This window comes from Cheilinus undulatus, linkage group 2 (assembly GCF_018320785.1).
Source record: "Cheilinus undulatus linkage group 2, ASM1832078v1, whole genome shotgun sequence".
Classification (NCBI taxonomy): Eukaryota; Metazoa; Chordata; class Actinopteri; order Labriformes; family Labridae; genus Cheilinus; species Cheilinus undulatus.
Window position 1 is genome coordinate 57506048 of NC_054866.1, and position 23566 is coordinate 57529613.

A 23566-nucleotide genomic window follows, 5' to 3' on the forward strand; every position below is an offset into this window, starting at 1 on the left:
TGTCACTGCTGTAAAACGAGTAGTAAATAAAAATGGAGTGAAAATGAACTCATTAAACCGACTTTGATCCGTTTGAAATCTCCAAAGGTCGATCTTGGCCCGCCTCAGTCTTTCCTTCCTCGCGGGGAAAGGTGGTCGACTAACACTGTTAGTCGAAGCTGAAGTCGACCAAATCAACACCGCGTCATAGAACACATTTCCGGTCCAGTACGGCTGATAAATCGTCCTCTCGGGAGCCCATCAGTCCCAGTCCAAACCAGGAGAAAGGGTGAGGTCCAGTCGTCATGAATCGAGGGGGATGGGCCCCCGTTAGCGCACCAGCCTCTTCCGCCCAGCCGGGGCTTGGATTGGAGTAGGGGGGGCGCGTCGTCGTGGCTGGTCGCGGGGGGCGGGGCCTCCGTGCCTGCGTTTGACAGCTGCGGAATGGGAAACGTACAGCGCACAGAGGATCTGGGGGAGCATGCCGCTCCACAGCCCACTATCAGAAGGACTGGGACCTAGCATGGCCCTCTACAGACTGCGAGTGCCCTCGTAAACCTGGACCAGCCGGAGACCAGGAAGCATCCCGAAAGGCGGAATAATCCCCGAGATTCTGCTGATACAGCTGGATTTTTCAGGACATGCACCGAGCCTTCTCGTTCCCGGTGACGGTGGAGCGGAGTCGGACCAAGGAGCGCCTGGAGGCGAGTCTGGCCGGACTGTGTGAGCTGGAGCTCCGCAAGCAGAGGCAGGAGTGCCTGGTGCTGGGTGCTCTGGCTCTGGTGGACCCCCTACCCCAGGACAGCTCCAGAGAGGGGCTGGGGTGTTTCAGCAGCTGGGGACAGGAAAACCTGACTCTCAGGCGCCAGCTGGTAAGAACTTTAAATGTGATTTCAGAAGCTCTTCCGTTTGCCAGCACAGCCTCCGTTTAGAGCCCAGTAAAACCAGTACACCCCCTGTTTAGACCCCAGTATGCCCCATTTACAGTCAAGACCAGCTAGCCTGCTCTCCGTAATCCTCTGGACCGCTTTCAGAAGGGTCTTTGTCTGGAGGTGACCTCTATTTACGAAGAAGTTCCTCTACATGACCCGTGGGTCTGTCTGCAGGGCTGCAATGGTTTCTGGGCTTTGGCGTGATATCTGGGGGGTGGAGCCCCGCCGTTCGTGGCACAGGGCGACTACTTAATGGCCCATTGTTCCCTCATCATGGACTTCTGTAGCCTTTACTGCCTAACAGGCTCGTCTCTGCGCTCGCTATAAATTACACAGGGCTGCTGTAGAAACATCTTCATGTTAATTCAGCTCTCAGGGTGGAAGACTGCTTCTGCTGTGTGTCTGCGGCGAAGTTGCCACACATGCTAAACTGGGATTCACATGAGATTAACATGAGATTAACATGAGAATGACAAAACGAGGTTAATAACGACAACTGAAAGTTTAAAGCCCAGGACAGGAAGTGGTCTGAGCCGTCTTTGGTTCCTGTGTTGGTCATGGTAAAGTTCTTCTTCTACGGTCTAGCCTGCAGGCTGTTTGTGTGGCTACAATAGGAAGACGTTATTTAAGAGGGTGAAGAAGAAATTAAACCAGCCGCCTCCTCCTCTCCTCCATCAGGGTAACAATGGGCGCATATGGAGCAGAATACTAATGACCCAGACCCCTGCACTGGTCCTGTGAGGTCAGCCTCAGGCAGATCCATTTCCTGGTTAAAACCGGAGGTTAAAAAATGGGAGAAACTCTCCTTATTCCGTTTGTTTCATTTTTGACCAAAGAAAGGGAAAAAAGGAAAACGAGTCTTTTTTCTGTTTTTTTTTTTTTTTTTTTTTTTTTTTTTTTGTTATAAAAACGAAAAAACAATTCACTTTAAAAAAAAAAAAAAAAAGGTCAAATTTTTGTGTTTTAAATTCTGTTATTTTGTTTTCTTCATTAAATGAAAAACTTGAGGAAAAAGAAATCATGTGACCCATTGGGAAATGTGAGCTTTTCAAAATAAAAGCCTCCGTGTCAGAACAAGAGCCACAGTTGAATTGTACAGTATTATACCAGGGAACAATGCTTTTTATACAATGTATGATAAAAATGTAAACTGTTCATGTACTGGCAATTTCATGGACTGTAATGTTATTAGCTTTTAAATCTTTTATTCTTATTTCATATATATATATATATACATATATATTCATATATCTACAGTGCTTAACAAATGTATCAGACCACCCTAACCCTAACCACAGTCAGGTTTCTGCCCTGCTGCCCTACATTAACAGCATTGGTAATTACCAAAATCATTTTTTATCTTTCTGCAATGGTTAATACACCAGTATGTAGAAGCTCTTTATCCCAAATGATATTTTTAATGCTAAAATAGAATTATTATTGTTATCCATGAATTTTACAATTTACTGATTTACAGAAAAACTGAAAAAATAGTAAAGCACATGAATATTTCTGATTAATGTGTCAGATTATAGTTATTTACTGTCATTCCTGAAGAGAAAAATGAGTTTTAGTGGTTGAATGTTATGCTTGATTCATTTCTGACTTCTCAGAGAAGCCCAGTGAGCCGGCTCAGATTTGGGTGAATTCAGTTTGAAATTCCTCATTCCTGTTCAAAATGGTAAAACGTGGAGAGCTGACTGAAAATGAAAGAGTCTGCATTAAAGCACTTCATGATGCTGGATGGTCTCTGAGACAGATATGACAGGTGGTCTGATACATTTGTTCAGCACTACATATAACTATTATCATACTGGTAAACACAGTAGATGGCTCTTGTTTTAACTTGGAGGCTTAACTTTGAAAGGCCCACCTTTCCCAGTGGTCACATGACTTCCTTTTCCTCAAGAGTTTCATTAAATGAAGAAAACAGAATAATGAATTGAAACAAACAAAAGTTGGACCCTTTATTAAAGTTATTATTTGTTTTTCAGTTTTTGTGACCAAAATAAAAAAAAAAAAAAACAAATAAAAAAACGTTTTTGGTGAATGATGAAAAAACAGAATAACATGAGATTCTCCCATTTTTTTACTCTGGTTTTAACCAGGAATTGGAATTGGATAACCATGACATTTTAACTCATAATCATGACTTCTTATATGATAATCGTGACTTTTTAAATCATAATCATGACTTTTTAAATCATAATCATAACATTTTATATCATAGTCATGACTTTTTAAATCATAATCATGACTTTTTAACTCATAACCATGACTTTTTAAATCATAATCATGACTTTTTAACTCATATTCATGAGTTTTTTAAATCATAATCATGACTTTTTAACTTATAATCGTGAATTTTAACGCATAATCATGACTTTTTAACTCATATTCATGACTTTTTAACTCATATTCATGACTTTTTAAATCATAATTATGACTTTTTAACTCAAAATCATGACTTTTTAAATCATAATCGTGACTTTTTGAATCATAATCATGGCTTTTTAACTCATAATCATAACTTTTATATCATAATCATGACTTTTTATAGCATAATCATAACTTTTTAACTCAAAATCATGACTTTTTATATCATAATCATGACATTTTATATCGTTATCATGAGTTTATAAATCATAATCATGACTTTTTAACTCATAATCATGATTTCTTATATCATAATCATGACTTTTTAACTCATAATCATGACTTTTTTATATCATAATCATGACATTTTATATCATTATCATGAGTTTTTAAATCATAATCATTACTTTTTAACTCATAATCATTTCTTTTATCATAATCATGACTTTTTATATCATAATCATGATTTTTAACTTATATTCATAACTTTTTAACTTATAACCATGACTTTTGAACTCATAATCATGACTTTTTAACCCTAGATCATGACTTTTTAACTCATAATCATGACTTTTTATATCATAATCATAACTTTTTAACTCATAATCATGACTTTTTAACTCATAATCGTGACTTTTTAACTCATAATCATGACTTTTATATCATAATCATGACTTTTTATATCATTATCATGAGTTTTTAAATCATAATCCTGATTTTTTAACTCATAATCATGACTTTTTAACTCATGATCATACCTTGTTATGTCATAATCATGACTTTTTAACTCATATTCATGACTTTTTAACTCATAATCGTGACTTTTTAACTCATAATCGTGACTTTTTAACTCATAATCGTGACTTTTTAACTCATAATCGTGACTTTTTAACTCATAATCGTGACTTTTTAAATCATGATCATGACTTTTTAACACATAATCATGACTTTTTAAACCATAGTTATGACTTTTTAACTCATAATCATGACTTTTTAACTCATAATCATGACTTTTTAACCCATAATCATGACTTTTTAAATCATAATCATTAATTTTTTCATTCATAATTGTGACTTTTTAAATCATAATCATGACTTTTAAACTCATATCCATGACTTTTTAACTCATAATCGTGACTTTTTAACTCATAATCGTGACTTTATAAATCATAATTATGACTTTTTAACTCATAATCGTGACTTTTTAACTCATAATCATGACTTTTTAAATCATAATCATGGCTTTTCAACACATATTCATGACTTTTTATATCATTATCATGACTTTTTACCTCAAAATCATGACTTTTTGACTCATAATCATGACTTTTTATATCATTATCATGACTTTTTACCGCGAAATCATGACTTTTTTTTACTCATAATCATGATTTCTTATATCATAATCATGACTTTTAAACTCAAAATCATGACTTTTTAACTCATAATCGTGACTTTTTAACTCATAATCGTGACTTTATAAATCATAACTATGACTTTTTAACTTATAATCGTGACTTTTTAACTCATAATCATGACTTTTTAAATCATAATCATGGCTTTTTAACACATATTCATGACTTTTTAAATCATAATTATGACTTTTTAACTTATATTCATGACTTTATAAATCATAATCATGACTTTTTAACTCAAAATCATGACTTTTTAAATCATAATCATGACTTTTTAACTCATAATCATGACTTTTTATATCATTATCATGACTTTTTATATCATTATCATGACTTTTTACCTCGAAATCATGACTTTTTTACTCATAATCATGATTTCTTATATCATAATCATGACTTTTAAACTCAAAATCATGACTTTTTAATTCATATTCATGACTTTTTATTTCATTATCATGACTTTTTAACTCATAATCATGACTTTTTAACTCATAATCATGATTTTTTATATCATATTCATGACATTTTATAATCATAATCATGAGTTTTTAAATCATAATCATTACTTTCTAACTCATAATCATGATTTCTTATATCATAATCATGACTTTTAATCTCAAAATCGTGACTTTTTAATTCATAATCGTGACTTTTTAAATCAAAATCATGACTTTTTAACTCATAACCATGACTTTTTAAATCATAATCATGGCTTTTTAACTCATATTCATGAGTTTTTTAAATCATAATCATGGCTTTTCAACTCATAATCATGACTTTTTAACTCATATTCAGGACTTTTTATATAATTATCATGACTTTTAACTTAAAATCATGACTTTTTAAGTCATATTCATGACATTTTAAATCATAATCATGATTTTTTAACTCATATTCATGACTTTTTAACTCATAATTATGACTTTTTCACTCATAATCGTGACTTTTTAACTCATAATCATGACTTTTTAAATCATAATCATGGCTTTTTAACTCATATTTATGACTTTTTAAAATCATAATCATGGCTTTTCAATATCATATTCATGACTTTTTAAATCATAATCATGACTTTTTAACTCATATTCATGACTTTTTAACTCATAATTGTGACTTTTTAACTCATAATCATGACTTTTTAACTCATATTCATGACTTTTTATATCATTATCATGACTTTTAACTCATAATCATGACTTTTTAAATCATAATCATGGCTTTTTTACTCATATTCATGATTGTTTAACTCATAATTATGACTTTTTAACTCAAAATCATGACTTTTTAAATCATAATCATGACTTTTTAACTCATATTCATGACATTTTAAATCATAATCATGATTTTTTAACTCATATTCATGACTTTTTAACTCATAATCATGACTTTTTAAATCAAAATCATGACTTTTTAAATCATAATCATGGCTTTTTCATCTTATAATTGTGACTTTTTTAATTTCATAATTTTGACTTAGAATTTTTTTTTTTAAGAATTGCTGTAATCTCAATTTTTTTGTCTTTTTTATTCGACCCAAATGGGCTTCCCTACAGGCATCTGAAAGGCCCCTTCTTACTGTGGGCCTGGGGAACCAGTACCTTTTCCCCCTTTCGCGCCCATGCTTGATGTTGGTGGCGTGTTAGTGTCCCCAGGTCCATGTTGTCAACAAACAGCCAGCGTGTATCACTCACCCCCTCAGGGATGCAGATTTTCCCATTTCTCTCTGTGCAGGCTTCCATGGATCAGGAAGTGACTCAGAAAAGGCAGATTTCCCAGCATGACTCTAACTAAAGGTTTAAAACCAAGTCTTCATGAGTGGTGACACAGAAACACGTCACTCACGGGCCCGCTGGTTTGCGTGCATGTGTGTGTGGCTTTCCTGGTCCCTGATGTGGCCCCAGACAGGCTGAGAGGCCGTTTTCTCCCAGATACAGTGTGCGTCTGTGCCATGGAAGGTGTTGACAGCTGTGGGACGACAGACAGCAGCTGGTAAAGCATGGCACTCTGACCTCTCAGCTCTCTCGTGGCGTTTGGAGAGTTCCACGCATGCATCGGTGGGAGTGTTTCACATCCAAACCTCTAAAAGTGTTGACGACTAACTCAGCTCAGCTCGATCATATTTACTTTAAATCAACATGAAAGCAGACAGAGGTCAGGTTCATAAGCTCTGACAACAAAACCTTATGGCAGGGGGGTCAAACAAAAGGCCCGGGGGCCAAATCTGGACCATCGTGCAGTTATACCTGGCCTGCCAGGTCCGATCATATTTTTATTATAACTGGCCCACTGGTTTAAAAAGGTCAACTTAACAATGATGATTTAAAATGACTTGTTCTGCCATAAAAATAAGAAAAAGTAAAAAGAAATAGAATAATTAGTTAAAAAGTCAGGAATGTGGGGAAAATACAGTTCTGTTTTCATTTCATATTCTTGATTTTGCATCTCAGTTACGGTTTGAGGGGTTTTATTTCATATTTTATTCCTAGTGAAATGATGGTTTCTGGTTTAAAGGTGGCCCTGTTCGGCCCTCAGGTTAGTCCTGAATCCAGAACCCGGCCCCTGCTGTGGTTGACTTTGACACCCCGGTATCAGATGATCAAACTCAGTCCTCCTACATCGTCCTACTTATAAATATTAGGTTTTAGTTTGACCAGGTTTTTTCCATGGACTGCTACTGGGCTCAGTTTGACACCCTGCGCCTCTAAAGGAAGAAAAGTCTGTTTTCTGTCAGAGGCAGACAAAAGTCTTGCTGTTTTCTGAAGGATAGTTTTGTGTGCTCAGGTTTGTGTTCGCTGGACTGCTAGCTTGTCCTCCATCAGGATGTGTTATCTTTGTGTTCATTGGTGGATCTGTGTGTGCTCAGGATGGTTTCCTCTGCTCTGTTCTGGTCTCTGCTACAGTGCAGGACCAAGTCTAGTCTGAGCTGATAGAAAATCAAGAACAGTGTGATCTTGGAAATATATAAATGCATTAAAATCCATCAAAAATGGAGTTGTCCACACATTTGCAGATATCAGGTGTTCAACAGCAGTGCTGACTAAAACTAAAAATAGAAATGACTCAAATATGACTAAGACTAAAATGCATTTCATTTAAAGCAGTGATCATCAAGTGGTGGCCCGGGGTCCACATCAGGCCGCCCATATCTTCTCATCCGGCCCCCAGAACATGATCAAACTCAAAATATGTGCAGAGGAAAACTTGTAGAAGAAAAAGGTTTCGGAATTTTAGGACTGTTTTTTAATTTATATTTTATTTTCTTAATAAAATCCAAACAGCTATTAAAACAACACAAAACAACTGAGCCTGAATCACTTTAACTGGCTTGACTTGACTTCATGTTTCATTTCCAGAAATCCACCTGTTAGTCATTATTGGCAATAATGTATGTTAAACATAAAACCATTGGTCCATTCTTGATTAAAACGGGAATGAACAATAAAAATATAAAAAATACAAAAGTATAATGTTGGGAATAAAGAAATGTAACAAAATGGGAATCAAGAATGAAAACACTAAAATATGAACAAAGAATAAAAATATAAATATTTGAGTAAAAAATAAAACACTAAAATTGGAATAAAGCACAAAATTATAGCATTATAAACAGGGAAATGGGGAATAAAAATATGAAAATGAAAGTAAAAAATAAAAACATTAAAATTGGAGTAAACAATAAAATATATATAAAAATATTAAAATGGGAATAAATAAAAATATTCAAATGGGAATAAAGAGTAAAAATATAAAACAGGAAAAAAGAATACAAATTTAGAAATGGGAATTAAAAATACAAATACAATTATGGGAATAAAAATGCAAAATTTGTATTTTTCAGTTGATTCTTGATTTTAACCAACTGCTGTTTTCTAAGCATTTTTGGGGTGCAGTTTTCCTGCTTGGGGTTTTTCACTCATCCAGCTGCATATTAGCATCAAACCCAGAGATGGACAACCTGACAGCCACAGAAATATCTAGATCAAATATTTCAGTCGCCCTCTGGCCGAGATAAACGCACTGATCTCACTGATCGAGCCAAAAAGTGTGCTCATTTGAAATGTATCTGTTTTTGTGTCATACAAAAATACATAAATTGGACTGTTATGAAAATGTCTTTAGTTTATTTGAAAGTTCGGCCCCCAAAGTGCCTGTTAAGGAAAAAACTGGCCATTGTACAAACGAGCTGATGACCCCAGATTTAAAGACTAAAATTTTAAAAAGCTGCCAAAATGAACCCTGTTCAACAGCCCCTTTACATGGACTCGGGGTTGGTTCCTGAACAATCTGTCACAGGAGCACAGTCTGCTGAAACTCTCTCTGAAGAGACTCAATTCACAGCCAACCCACCATGGAGTCCAGCATACACGCCTCTGTGCATGTAGCACGCAGCATGAGCATGCTAATGACCGCTGTCCATAATGCCAATGTAAACACAGTGTGCACCTCTGCACGGCCTCTCACCACTCTCTCTGTGGAGCCAGTCTCAACATGACTCTGATCAGAGTGACCGACAGTGTGGCTGTGTGCCACGGTTCATACATTTATCCACCCGGATGTCATCGTCTCCAAATCCTTTAAGAAGTGCACGCATTTCAGTGTATCGCAAAAACCACAATCTCATTTTAACAGCAAAAGGCCCAACAAGGCTTTTTTATTTCACACTGCTCAAAATGTCTCAAAACTACCACTTACAAAAGCTCGCTCATCTATCAGATTGAGTTTTCTTTTTTCTGCCCAATCTGCCCACAGTTAGGGTGCGTTTACTTGGACTGGAGTTATGAGCCATGTCTTCACTCATTGCTCACACTGTGGCAGTGACCATAGGACATATTTAAACTGACGTTGCTCTGTTTTCCCACTGAGGTACAATACACAACTCTAATGAATGCTGGCATTAAATCGTGCTGAGCCCCGGCTGCCTCCCTTTTCTCAGACTGGAACATTTCTGCAGCTTGTATTTAAAAAAGGAACATCAGCATTCAAGATTATGAATGCTGCTGAGAAGCTTTGTGGACCAGCAGAAAAACCAAACACAGCGTGAGGTTTAGCACTTGGCTTTGGAGCACCTTCACACTGTAGCAGGGACCATTTGGTAGACTGGTCTTTGATTGGGCTCTATTATTAATGGTCCCACACTGATTCCCTGACACTGCACAGGGTGTATCATTACTGCTTTACTGCGTCCTCTCTGCCCCAGGCTGGTGGGGGATGGAGGAGACAGCGAGCCTCACCTAGACCACCTACTCTTTTAATGACGACACTCAAAAGGGGGTGAGTCCAGGACGGCAATTTAACTGATTACCAAGACACCAGTTTGTGCTTCCTCTCATCGCCAGTTAAACTCTTCCATTAATAATCATTTTCATGAGACAAACCTCAGTTCTTTCCTCTTTGTTCTTTGCCACTGTCATGTCTGAGACTGTGTGCTCCAGGTCGTCCACAGCTGTCAGAGAACAGACTATCCGCAGTATTGCCTTTTCTTTCTGAGTTCTCCTGGTGCCAAAACCATGTTTCTTAAAAAAAGCATCCATTTCTGAAAGTGGGACATGATGTTAAGATGTCTCAACATAAAATAAGGTAAAAACCAGAAGACTCAAGTCTGCCTGCGTTTATCTGCACAAAGAGGCTGCAGGCAATCAATTCTGTGCATCTGCAGCATTGATTAATTGATTTCCGATGGTTCCCCTCCTCCCAGCTATTTTCACTGCATGCAATAAACCAAAACAAAGCCCTCGGTCCAGAAAACCTCAATAATGCACCGAGACTGATTCTAAGAAAATCAGAGGCCTTGCCAAGACTAGAGAAAGTGATGGTGTTTGGGTGAAGAGGTTTGTAGGAAGCCATAGGTTAGCTAGGGTTGATAGCTGCAGTCAGTCTGAAGGACAAAGGAGCCCAGCTTTCATTGGTGCACTCACTCATGGAGGCGGGCCCCACTCAGCTTCCTGTTTTCCAGTCATTTTTCTCTTCACACATTCCAGTTCTCAGGGAGAAACAAGCACTGGGACACAAACATATGCTTCCAGGTCTGAGCTGTGAAATGATCCAGGAAAACTGACTAGAGGAAAATTCCTTAGTCATGTTTTTAAGCTGGGGGGGTCTGGCTCTATTTTACCATCTGACAAGAGGCCCCCGGAAGAGAAAAAGTCCCTAAGGTCTGTCCTCAGTGGTAGAATGACAGCATATAAGCATTTTAACTCTTGTGAAGTCTATCAACACCAAGACTGAGGCCCCGCCCACACAGAGACAAAGTCAGGAGTATACGCAAAGGTTTTTGTTGTATCGGCGTTTCATCCAACGGAAACGGCGTTTAGAGTGGCCCTGAAGGCTACCGGGTCCCAGAGTGAACAAACCTGTAAACGCTTACCGTTTTGTCACACACAGCGTTGGCCACTTACCCAACAACAATGGCGGAGTACGGGGATGTGTTGGTGCTGCAGAAGCTATTGAGCTTATTATGTTTTTGTTTCTATTTAAGATTTATTTTTGGGCCTTTATTAGAGAGAGGAGGACGGTGGATAGACTCAGAAACAGGGCAGAGAGCAGGAAATGGTGCCACAGGCCGGACTTGAACCCGGGCCGCCTGCCTACATGGTGCGCGCCTTAACCACTCGACCTCTGGCACGCCCCGTTATTCTGGCTTTTACAGCAAAATCTGATGCTCCTTTAGCGCCACCGAGAACAGCAGACACCAGACGTTCTTAAATCCACTGCAGAGAACAACCAGAAGGACAACCAGGAGAGAGGTAGTGCCAGTTTTCTGTGATCTTCTTCTCTCTTTTGGTGCATTTCCATGGCAGCAGTACAGCGCCACTTACAGGCTTGGCATAGATACTACAGCGTTTTCAGTCGTTTTCAGAGGTTCTGTGGTTACACGGATATTTCCTAAAACGGTCCTGTATTTACAGAAAACCTTTTCAAAATGAAACGTAAATGTATGGTTTTCGTCTCTGTGTGGGCGGGGCCGCGGCGTGCTGTAATCTCTGTTGTCTCAGTGGAGATGACTGCACAGTAAAAACTAGAGTCCTAATACATTTGAAAGTTTAAATGAATGTGAATGTGTCCCATTCTGAGTGAAATGGCTTTGAGCTGTTATTTAACAGTGTTGGTCCAACTCTGGTGAAGCAGGGTTGAGAAGCACTGCTCTACAAAGAGCCAAATCATGTACTAAAAAATATACGTTTGCAAGAGCCACCATCTAAGGGCACAGTCACACCAGAGCTGTTTGGTCCGCTTTAAACGAACTCTGGTCCGTTTTCCCGGATAGTCCGGTTCATTTGGTGTGGTGTGAAAGCTCACATGGACTCTGGTGGGGCGTAGCTAGGGAGTTTGGCCCCCCAGAAAGATTATTACACAGGCCCCCCTTAACCAGCTAACCAAGCAACACATTTTAGATCATTTTTACAAATATCTGTGCATTTAAATGTATTTCCTAACCTTAATTTCCCGATGTATGTGCAATATTTTTACAATGATTAAATTACATTTATTTGCATTATTTCACCATGCCAGACTAAACCATCTGGGCATTTTTAAGGGAGGAGCAGGGCCCCCCAGTATTTCATTTCCCTCTGTTTGATACAAATTTCAGTCTGTTGACCAGTAGATTTAATAATGACACTAATTACTAAGAAAAAATAAATAGAAACACACTTTTCATTGCAGGCTTCCCAAGGCCCCTCCTACTGTGGGCCTGGGTAATCAGTACCGTTGTTCCCCCTGTGCTACGCCCATGCTGGTGCAGACCAAAAAGGCTGGTCTGCTTGAAAACAGGGGGTCTGGGTCTGCTCCCAAAAAGCGTAATGATGTACGGGTTTATATGTGATTTAATACACTCAAATACATGTCGGTACCTCGCTTGGCGCCTGTGTAGCCATAGCAACACGCCGTACTCTGTGCTGATTTATTCGTCTCGTGTAAAGAACGACGTGCTGAGCTCACCGCCTCGCTGACTGCTCGTGATCCCCCAATAAAACTACAAACCCAAAGACGGCGTAAAATTCGGTGAAGAAGGAGGAGGCTTTCCGATTTCGTCTTCTTCTACTCCTTCTTTTCTTCTTGGTCACGGTTTGTTTGTGACGACAGCGCCCCCAACAGGCAGAGGTTGTAGGTGTTTAGACGGTTTGGTCTGTTTGACCAGGAGCCACGTGAATGTGACCAAACCAAAGGAAAGTGCAACAATGCTGCAACTTCTGTTCCAAAACGGGCCGCGTCCCCCGGACTAACAGGTGTGAAAACGACCCAAGTTGTAAAAAATGTCAAAAAATGGGTAACCGTAGCGACAAAAAATAAGTTCAAGGTGGCAAAAATGGTCAAGAAGTGGCAAAAAAGTGGCAAAATGTGTGAAAACAAGCAAAATATGCAAATATTGGCAAAAACTGGGTGAAAAGTGGAAAAAAATGGTGAGAAGTGACTACACTGAGCTAAAATCAGCTAATAGATGGGAATAATGAGCAGAAGGCAGGAAAAAAGTACCAAAATTGGAAAAAAGTGGCCTTCCATGGCAAAGGGCAGCTTCAGTGGGCGAAAAGTGTTAAAATATGGCAAAAAAAGGGGAAAAGATTGCAACAACCTGGATGAACGTGTAAAAATGAGCAAAAAGAAGTTAAAATGGATTAAAAGTGGAAAAAAAAGGAAAAAAGTATAAGAATGCATAAAAGGGCAATGGAAATGTTCAGACAGAAATAAAGGTTGACAATTAAGTCTGACAACAAAAGCCAGCTGTGTGAGTGTGGGGAACAAGCTGATTAAATATGATATTTAGATAATATTTGATTTTAAGGTCAAATGTTCCCTTTTAATAAATCAACCTGATTAACTTTCAAATTAAGATAAAAAAGCCAGAAATCATCACCAAAGAGCCACGTGTGGCTCCAGGCGTTGAGGATCCCTGCTGTAGAGATCTAAGCTCCTCCCATTACCTTTCAGAGGTGGAGGGTGTGTGTGTGTGTGTGCAGCCTCCCCAGTGTTTCAGTGTGTTTTATCTGTGTTTGGAGCTGCTTTAGTTGCCTGCTGTAGAGCAAACCCTGCTGGGATACCTTCACTCGTGTTTCTGGAGGATTGTTGTCGTCATGAATGCTGCACCAGGGCTGAGGCTATCCGCTGACTTAGCCAGTTCCCGCCTGTATAAACAAGCACTGAGGAGGGTGCACATTCCTCAACAGCCTCTATTTCCTGTCTCTGAGTGCTTTCCTCTGCTTCATCTTGTCAGAGAGCACCTCTCCCTGTCAGAGGTGTTAAAGCAGGGTGGCCCACTCAGTGAATAAAATCACACCCAAAGCCAGGGAAACAACACCAGCGGTATAATGTGTAAAAAGATGAACTGGTAATGCCAGCAATTTCTGAATTCTTACTGTCAAAAGAGTTACCAGTGTGAAATACTTTACACGTTTAAAGGGTCATTTTAACTATACGTAGTGTTGGCAGACACTTTGTTAAACTGAACTCCGTAGCAGCTGAGTTTACTTTGTGTGGCTCAGCAGCAGCAGGCTGATGTGTGCTCCATCATGGCCGACAGTCGGACCAAAGGGTCCCCTCATCCTAGGATCTGCTTACTCTCCGTCTGACGTCTCTGGGCGTTGGGTGTCGTCTAAAGATGTTCATACATGTCAGATGATCAACAAGAGATCAGCACACGTTATCTGGCTGGCTGAACTAGCATATCCTTTTACTCTCAGGACTGCGTGTGTGTGTGTGTGTGTGTGTGTGTGTGCTTCTTTTAAAGCTTGGTTGTGTTAAACTTTTGTGAATATTTAAAGAGATCATTTTAAACGACTTGTTCCTGAAGAGCTCATGTCTGCGTGCTTCTGTGTTTCTGTTGTGCATGTTTATCCCAGACCCACATGGAGACTAGACCCCTGCCCTTCACAGACCCCTGAATTATTCATGTCCCCACTGACGGCCTGCAGAAGAAGGCACAGTAACAGCTACAGAGGCTGTTTCAGGAGGCACTTCAGTCATTCAGCTTTATTCTAGCAAGGTCCAGTTCAACGATAGATGATAGTAGGGAAGGGTTCAGGGTTCCTGTTAGTTGGTGTGTAAAATGGCTGCCACTGGTGTAGCAAATAGCTCAGATGTAGCTGCAGTATTGCAGCTGCTCCTTATTTCTTCAGTAAGACAAGAGCAACGAGCCACGCTGGAAACGTCTCCTGGTGGAGAAGATGATTCTTCACTCGGCCATGTTCATAAACTGTAACGGGGCCTGGTCTGCAGGGCTACGGTTGCTACTGTAGCTCATTTTGTTTTGTGGCTCTGATTGGCTGTCGCCCAATCACCATCAGAGAATTTTTATGTATCAGACAAATGAATGTCCTGGTAGATGAAACAGTCAGTCATTGAAAAACAGTGTTAGTGTCTGATATTAAGGTGGAAAAAACGAGCGGTGAAGGGTTAACAGCTGCGCTCCTGTCTGAACTTTTCTGTAAACCAGTGTTTTGACTAATAAGGTCTGCAGCAGTGTTAAAGTCACTGATTAACCCTGCATGATCACTTCATCCTGTTGGATAGATATTTGTATCTCTCATATACATTTTGAACTAAAAGCTCACTGGATATCTGCATTTTGAGTCATTTGAGTTTATAAACTCACCAGGAGGCCGCCATGTTTTTTGTGGCACTGGCGCTGTGATGTCACAGTTCCGCAGCGCTCCTCGTCGTTCCTCTGCAGTAACCTGTTTCAGACTGGCAGTCAGTGTTAGGGCTGATCTCAGACGCTGCACGTCTCACAGGAGGAGAATTTTAAAATCTGAGGTCTCTTCTATTTTATATTTGCACCATGAGCGGTTATCTGTCCATCTAGACAGGAAAATGATAAATACAGAGCCATATTTACCTTCTTGTAGCAAATATTTACGTCCACCTTGGAAGAAAATGTTTGAAATCAGTTTCCTGATGAACCAGATGAAGGCCACGAGCTAAAATGCGTCTGTTTAATAAAGTTGTTCCCCAAACCTCGGCTCTTTATGAAGCTCTCTGTTTCCAAAGAGCCCCTCTGTGTCAGGGGGAGGGCTACGTCGGCGCTGCTCCTGCAGAGTCCGAGTCTAGCGTGAGTGAGGTGTACTCTCCGGCCTCCAGCTCTCTTTCTAGCGACTCTGATGAGAACGGGGTTCTGGTGTGGCCCCAGCAGTTGCCGCCCCACCTTGCGTCTACCTCTTCTTCATCCTCGCCCTCATCACAGGCCACTGCCAACACCTCTGCTCATCCAAAAGCCTTTGTCAAGATTAAAGCCTCCCATGCTCTTAAAAAGAAGATCCTTAGATTCCTTTTCATTTCATTTATTTGGATCTCCATTAGCTTTGGCTAGAGCCATTGCTACTCTTCCTGGAGTCCATGCCCAACACAACTGTCTTGTCAGTGCAGTACACAATTACATAAAACACACAACACAACAACGCAACAAAACAACAACTAAAAACAACTCACCACAATTTACAAAACAAAACCAGCATTCATATAGTAGGACCTAGTTCCACTTAACAGTGCCTCCAACATGTGGCTTATAACATCAGTAGATCAGTTGTATAGGAATATAAATTTACAATATATCAATATACATTTACAGTTATGTGTCAATATACATATGAATTTATAGATCTCATAAAGCTAATCAAACTTACCCTAATTAATTGTACTCAGCAGCCTTGATTATACATCAGCCGGCACCGAGAGCTGATTTGCTAATAAATTTTCTTTCAGTAGTTTTTTAAATCTGAATTTGTTATTTTCTTGAATGATTTGTCCTGGCAGAGCGTTCATTATCACCATGGCTCTCTACATCACCGTACTTTCCATCTTACTTGTCTTCGCTGTAGGTAGGGTAAATCTACCTTCCATAGCATTTATACACATGTTCATCAGAACTGAAAGACAGTCGCGTATATAAAACCCTTGGCTGTTTAGTCGCAGATATTTTCCTAATAAAAACAAGTAACGAGGCAATAAATCTGTTCTTTACCTTTAACCATGCAAGACAGTTATGCATTTCGTTAACATTCGTTTGATATGGACAGTAAACATTGTGCTGCCTTATTCTGTGCAATTTGCAGTTTCTTTATGTCTTTATGTGAGATTCCACTCTGGGTCCCTCAAAGTTATGACTACTGTGTGAGTTAGTGGTCAAACCTGATCTTCATACCCTGCTGCCTCTAAACCTGCAGGTGTTTGTAGTGGCTCTGGTTAAACAGAGAACAGTTCAAATCACAGTTTAATTCAGTTAAAGGAAAGTGTATTTTGTGTCACATGTCCGACTGAGATTAATGAGTTTCTTTATGAAGCTTTCTGTTTCCACACGGTTCAGGTAAAGGTAAACACAGAACGAAAGCACTTCTGGTTTGCACCTTTCAAAGTAAAAGTCCACTTTAGCATTTCTTTGGAGAAACTCCTTTTGTATGTACATAATACTTTTATTTTGAAAAGCTCCCGTCATGCTTCCGCTATAGACTGGATCCAGTCACTTGTAGGAGGTTTAGTGAGGTAAAACGTAGGAGGAACGACAGAGCTTTGACGGCAGGGAGACCAAACCAACACAGCAAACTCATGTCAGCAACAGCTGCAGGCAGAAACACGGTTACTGCATAGGAACGGCGAGGAGCGCTGCAGAACTGTGACGTCACACTACCAGAGTGAACCAAAACATGGCGGCTTCCTGCTGAGTTTATGAGCTCTAGTTTACTTAAAACGCAGATATCTAGTGAGTTTTTTAGTTCAATATACATTTGAGAGATACAAATATCCAACAAGATGAACTCTGATCATGCAGAGTTCCTTTTAAAGCCATGAACAGTCAAAGACAGACAGCAGGAATCAGCCTGTGTTTGTGTGTTTGTGTTTCAGAGTGCCCTTCACAGTTCCCCATGGGGCCTGATGCAGGCGCTTGAACAGCAGGTGGGAGAGGTGAGGATTGACGCTGACGATGGAGCACAAGGAGACACAGGCAACGGCCGGCCCAGCTCTGGTACTCTCTATCATCAATCACACCTTTTCCTCTGAGCATGCATGAATGAAACCTCGGCTCTGTGCACTAGAACTTTGTGATGAGATTTATTTATGCTCTTCATGTACAATCATGCTCCAGTTATTCAGACTTTGGCTTTTTGTGATTTGCAGTGAACCACTGAGATATTTTCAGGGAACTGGAATTATCAGTGAGCTCTGAAGGAGACAGTCATCTCCTGCCTTTGTCTCCTTTATTGTGTTTTCTAGGTTTCTATGAGTCCAGTGGGGGACAGTCACCAACAGGAAGACTCTGGTCCACTGAACCCTCAGAAACAGTCTCCCTGTGGGCTCAGACCAGTGACAGGCCAAAGGCTGTGGGTAAGAAGAACAGCAGATCTACGTAGCCTGAAGTTTTCTTATGATGCACGGCTCTTGATTTGACATGAGGGCTTTTATTTTGAAATGCTTACCTTTTTTTTTCTTGTGTTTTTTTTTATTTCAAACATGTTGACAGTCGAAGTAAAAAGCATAAAAAACAAAAAAGACAAAACAGAATAAATTTAGAAAAAGAAAAGAACAAAGGAAGAAAAGAGCAAAAGAGTAGAAAGATAATAAAAATGCATCGTCCATTATAGTTTTCATGTTAAAAAAAGGGGTAGGAGGAAGTAAAACTCATCTAGTCCTACCCCTTATTCTCAGCCTTTCCCAATGGTCACATGACTTCCTTTTCCTCAAGAATTCAATTAAATGAAGAAAACAAAATAATGGCATTGAAAAAATTGAAAATGGAATGGAATTGAAAAAAAAAACATAAATTGGACCCTGTTTTTTTGAAATGCTATTTGTTTTTCTGTTTTTTTTTTTTTTTTTTGTGACCAAAATGAAAATGGCTTGTTTTCCTTTTTTTTTTTTGTTTGTTTGTTTGTTTGTTTTTTGTTTTCTTTTTTCATTTTTGGTCAAAAACGGAATAACGAGAGTTTCTCTCGTTTGCCCAGTCTGGTTTCAACCAGGAAATGGATCTGCCAGAAAATACACTGACTGCTGCCCTACTCAAGTAAAAGAAGAGTTTCTCTGGTTAAAACTTCTGGTTTATAAATCTACTCCATTAATAATAGAAAGTGATTTATTTAAAGTTCACTGAGACCTGATTCACTACTTTAATATCCCAGTAAAATGTGATCTCTCCTCACCGTTCACCATCATTAAGAACCCAGGTTGCTTAGGTAAAGTCATCCTTTCACTGCAGCAGCTGATTTTGGATGGAGTAAGTGTAGAAGTCAGACTACTGGCCAGGGTCATTCTGTTGACAGGAAGCTCCTCATTTTGACCTTTAGTCCAGGGCTATTCAAATTCACCTGGGCCAGATTTGGCTGGAAATGTTTGGCTCCCAGTAAGCAGCTGGTTACATCAAATCTGGCACCAATACGGATCAATTTGACTAAAAATATGCACTTTATAATTATAGCCTCCCTTTAAAATGTGGCAACATGACAAACGCACATCTAAAAAGCACAACAACAGAGCAGTATTTGAACATGACCTGAGGTAGTAGAAATGGGGTTTTTTTCACTTGAATGAAACATTTTTGCCACTTTCTGCCCTTTTTCTGCCGTTTTTCTCCCACTGTTAGCCACTTTTTTCCTTTTTTGCCACTTATCGCTGATTTAAGCTTCCTTTTCCAATGAAATGTCACTGTTTTGCCCATTTTTCTTGCCTTTTTTATGATTTTTGCCAAGTTTAGTCACTTTTCACTCATTTTTTGCCACAGTTTTGTGCCTTTGGGACCATTTTTGCCACCGGTAACTCATTTTTTGGCCATTCCCCCACCCCCCACCCCACCCCACCCATTTTTGCCACTTTCTGCCCTTTTTTGCCATTTTTCTCCGTGTTTGCTGCTTTTAGCCCATTTTAACTTCTTCTTTTTTGTCACTTTTAGCCCATTTTTGACACTTTGGTTGAGTAAGACTGGACTAAATGAATCGGTCAACAGACTGAAATCCACATTAAACAGAGTAAAATACAACACTGCTCCTCCCTTAAAAATGTCCAAATGGTATAGTTCTGCGCTGCAAAATATTGCAAGTGAATTTAATTTATCCATAGTAAAAATGTTGCCCACAAATGGGGAAATTATGTTTCAAAAATACATTAAAATGCAAGATATTTGTAAAAAAGACTCAGCATATGTTGCTTGTCTCACCAGTTAAGGGGGGCCTTGTGTAAATCCCTTCTGGGGGCCAAAAATCCCTAGCTACACCCCTGACTGTAGGTAGGGGGTTGGTTCTGGACCACATGTGGCCCCTGGGCCACTTGTTGAATAGGCCTGTGTGGTTGTTTTTGTTTTTTTTTACTCAGTAATCAATGCTTTAAATGTAGAGAATTACAATGCTTCCACCTAAATAAACTATAGTAAAAGTAAAACTACTGATTTTAAAAGTACACAACAATACTCATTGACAGTGATGTCCCTGGTTATATGTTGTCAGATGTGCTATGGTGTCATCGCTGCCATCCTGTGTTACAAATCTGAATTTAATCCCTGACCGTGTCAAACTACTTCCAATCCTCTGTTTTAGGAGATACCTTCATGAATGGAGATCTGGAAGTGCCAGCCGTACGCACAACCCTACCCCGCTCTTTTTCGGCCCCCTACCCACCTTTGGAAGGCATCGCTGAGGAGAGCGCCGCGGTGGATTCGAGGCAGTGGTACTGCAATGAATCAACCCAGGCCTGGCAGCCGCAGCAGCAATCATCAGAGGATCCGTTTACAGAGGTGGACTACCAGCAGGGCTTGAGAGTCGAGAGTTACATCCTAAGTCTGATCCAGCGTCATACCCTAGCACCACGGCCATGTCAGCCTCGCACCACCTTGAGCCCTGACCCAGCATACTGCAGCACCTCCCTACACAAGAGAACTCTGACTGTGAGCACAGAGCCACGCCTCCCTGACCCCCACATCCAGCCCCATGACCTTCCATCAAACCAGAGGAACCACGGTTGGGGTTGTGACCTACTGGAGGGAGAAGAGGCCCCATCTTTGGAAGAAGACTCTTATCTTGAGCTACCCTACCCCCAGCTGAGGCCGCACTCTCTGGCTGAGAGGCTGCCATCACCTCTGCCCTCGCTGGACCCCAGCTGTGGAGATCGGGCTCTTGACCTTTGCTGTGAACCCCCTTCCCCCCAGCATTACCTACATCCACAACCCCCCAGTCATCACAAGCATGACTTAGTTAGTGCTCATTATATCCCTGGACACCCTGTGCACTCTCCAAAACACTACAGCCCAGAACAACCCAAGCCCAACCAAGCTATCACCTCTCCTGACCACTCCAACCACAAGTCAAGATCCTCTAAGAAAAGCAATAATGGACGACAGAGAACCAAGAAGTCAAGCAGTAAAACCAGTCAGTGTCAGTCTGAAAACAGCCTCCTGGGCCAGCAAGTGCTACCCGAGCGCAGGTACAGCACCATTGAGAGGTACCACGGAAGAGGAGATCTTGCACAGAACCAAGGCCAGGACAAAGGCACCGGACAGCATGCAGGCAAGAACAGCCACAACGGGAGCCGGCGCTGGTGCTCCAACCTGGAGCTCAGCCAGGACGAAGGGGAGACCAAGACTTTTAGACGTCCTCCACGAAAAACTCGTCATGGTCACCCCTGCTCACTTTCCCAACCCCAGAACTACCCTCACCAGCAGCAGCAGCTCGCCCAGCACTGGAACCCGGCCTTTCAGGAAAGAGCCCCTCTGTGTCAGGGGGAGGAGGGCTACGTCGGCGCTGCTCCTGCAGAGTCCGAGTCTAGCGTGAGTGAGGTGTACTCTCCGGCCTCCAGCTCTCTTTCTAGCGACTCTGATGAGAACGGGGTTCTGGTGTGGCCCCAGCAGTTGCCGCCTCGCCTTGCATCTACCTCTTCTTCATCCTCGCCCTCATCACAGGCCACTGCCAACACCTCTGTTCATCCAAAAGCCTTTGTCAAGATTAAAGCCTCCCATGCTCTTAAAAAGAAGATCCTGAGATTCCGCTCTGGGTCCCTCAAAGTTATGACTACTGTGTGAGTTAGTGGTCAAACCTGATCTTCATACCCTGCTGCCTCTAAACCTGCAGGTGTTTGTAGTGGCTCTGGTTAAACAGAGAACAGTTCAAATCACAGTTTAATTCAGTTAAAGGAAAGTGTATTTTGTGTCACATGTCAGACTGAGATTAATGTCAAACTGATTAGTAAACGTTTAACACACTGGGAACCTGGTTGATTTTTTAAACAGACTAGCTGCTCTGTAGCTATCCAGGACAATGACATTTAGGGTGCTTTCACACTAGGGGCCCGCTCCCCAATCTGAGTGCACTTGAGCCCAAAGTCCGCTTCGTTTTGGTAGTGTGAATGCAAGCAAACCGCACCTGGGCACCGGGCCCACTTGGGGTGGTGGTCTCAGGCATGATTCAAATGGACTTTGGCATGGTTCAGAAGAGATGTAAATGCAGCCACGCCAGGATACGGGACAGAGCGCCGTATCAGCTTTATGACATCATCGTAAAAACTAAACTTCTTTCAGCAGCACGGCAGTTTGTTCACATTTTTCCTCAATAAAAAGCAGAAATCATCAGAATCCAGCCAATAAACGGTCTGTTGTGACTCACCTTACAGATGAACACTAGTTGGAGTCAGTGAGAGGAGGTGCAAAGGCAATAAAAGTCTCCTGTCACCTCAAAAACCGCCGTATTTGTGCAGCGTGAGCCCATTTGATCCTCTGAGCTGTAGTAGATGTGCAGATATGAAGAGAGAAGTTGCTGGCATCTTGAAAGTGATTTTAATCATCCATGGCTGCAGGATGGACTTTTTGCCCGGTTAAAACACAAACAATATTCGCTCAGGTCATGACCTCAGTGGTTGCCATGGTAGCTTCTTCTTCTCTCTCCTCCTTGGCGGGGTTGTAAACCACCTACGTGCATACTGCCACCTGCTGTTTCAGACTGAGTACATGCAAAAGTCCGCCCGAGCACGGCTCGATGATGCTAGTGTGAAAGCACGCCAGCGGGGGAAAGCGGGAGGGGGAGGAATCGCGGCGCGATGCAGTTTGAAACAACTGGGCCTGATGTGAAAGCGCCCTTAATCGTTTGGCTAACTCAGCCAATCAAAACAACATTTTCTTGCTGAGGGACAGACCTGGGTGGGCTCATTTGTCTGAAAGTTGTTTGAATGATCATGTAGCATCAGACTAGTAACTGTGATGTCACTGGAATGTTATCCTGATGACGTCGACCACAGCAGAGCCGGTTTTTGTTGATGTGTGTTGGCCTTATAGTTAATAATCCCATAGTTAGAGACCTCTACCTCCTGCTGTGTGTAGTTGGCAAGTTTACAAAAACTGGGTTTGAAGTCTTGTAAAATGACCCAGCTGTAGACATGAGATGTTGTTTTTCTTTAAGTCATGTGTAAATTCACTCAATCTGATAGGCCCAGTATTTCAAGATAACCTTTCAGGCAGGAACTGTGAAATTTGGTACTGATCAAACAGTAAAATCTTTTCAGATATCAGTGCTTGCTGGAAAGATCTGAAAGAAAGAATCTGGAAATTAGGGAACTAGATTAAAAACACCAATTGTTACAAAACTTCCATTAATTTGTCCTGTACTAGCCAGCATCTGTTGGAAAATCTTTCTGTGGGAGTCAACAGCATCAGTCAGGAGCTGACTCTCTGAGCAGGGAATATCCTAACGTGTTTGTCCAGCAGTGTCAGGAAACCGTGGATCACACTGAAAGTGTCTGTGAGGGACCAGCATGCACACAGACGGCTGTATATATGTATGTCTCTGTATATATGATCAGGTGGCCTTCTTTGAATGAATGTAGTTTGTAAATAAACGCAGCCTGGTTGCTTTTCTCCTCCAGTGTCGTCTTTATACTAAAACATGTTGTGGTGCTGAAGCAAGTCAAAAA

At 40.8% G+C, this 23566-nt stretch overlaps 1 protein-coding gene across 1 annotated transcript; it reads left to right on the top strand.

Annotated features, from left to right (window-relative positions):
• The first annotated feature begins 417 nt into the window (after nucleotides 1-417).
• LOC121526597 (dapper homolog 3) lies at nucleotides 418-23566 on the top strand. The gene is made up of 4 exons (XM_041813244.1): nucleotides 418-851; nucleotides 17531-17651; nucleotides 17900-18010; nucleotides 20209-23566. Exons 1-4 carry the CDS (start codon nucleotides 621-623, stop codon nucleotides 21684-21686), a joined length of 1941 nt encoding a protein of 646 aa, XP_041669178.1. The 5' UTR covers nucleotides 418-620; the 3' UTR covers nucleotides 21687-23566.

Bases quoted from the DNA above. Each gene is read 5' to 3' on its own strand.
- LOC121526597 (XM_041813244.1), top strand. From the start codon at position 621: ATGCACCGAGCCTTCTCGTTCCCGGTGACGGTGGAGCGGAGTCGGACC. The intron at 17,652-17,899 runs GTACTCTCTATC...TGTGTTTTCTAG, and splicing joins CAACGGCCGGCCCAGCTCTG to GTTTCTATGAGTCCAGTGGG. The intron at 18,011-20,208 runs GTAAGAAGAACA...CCTCTGTTTTAG, and splicing joins TGACAGGCCAAAGGCTGTGG to GAGATACCTTCATGAATGGA.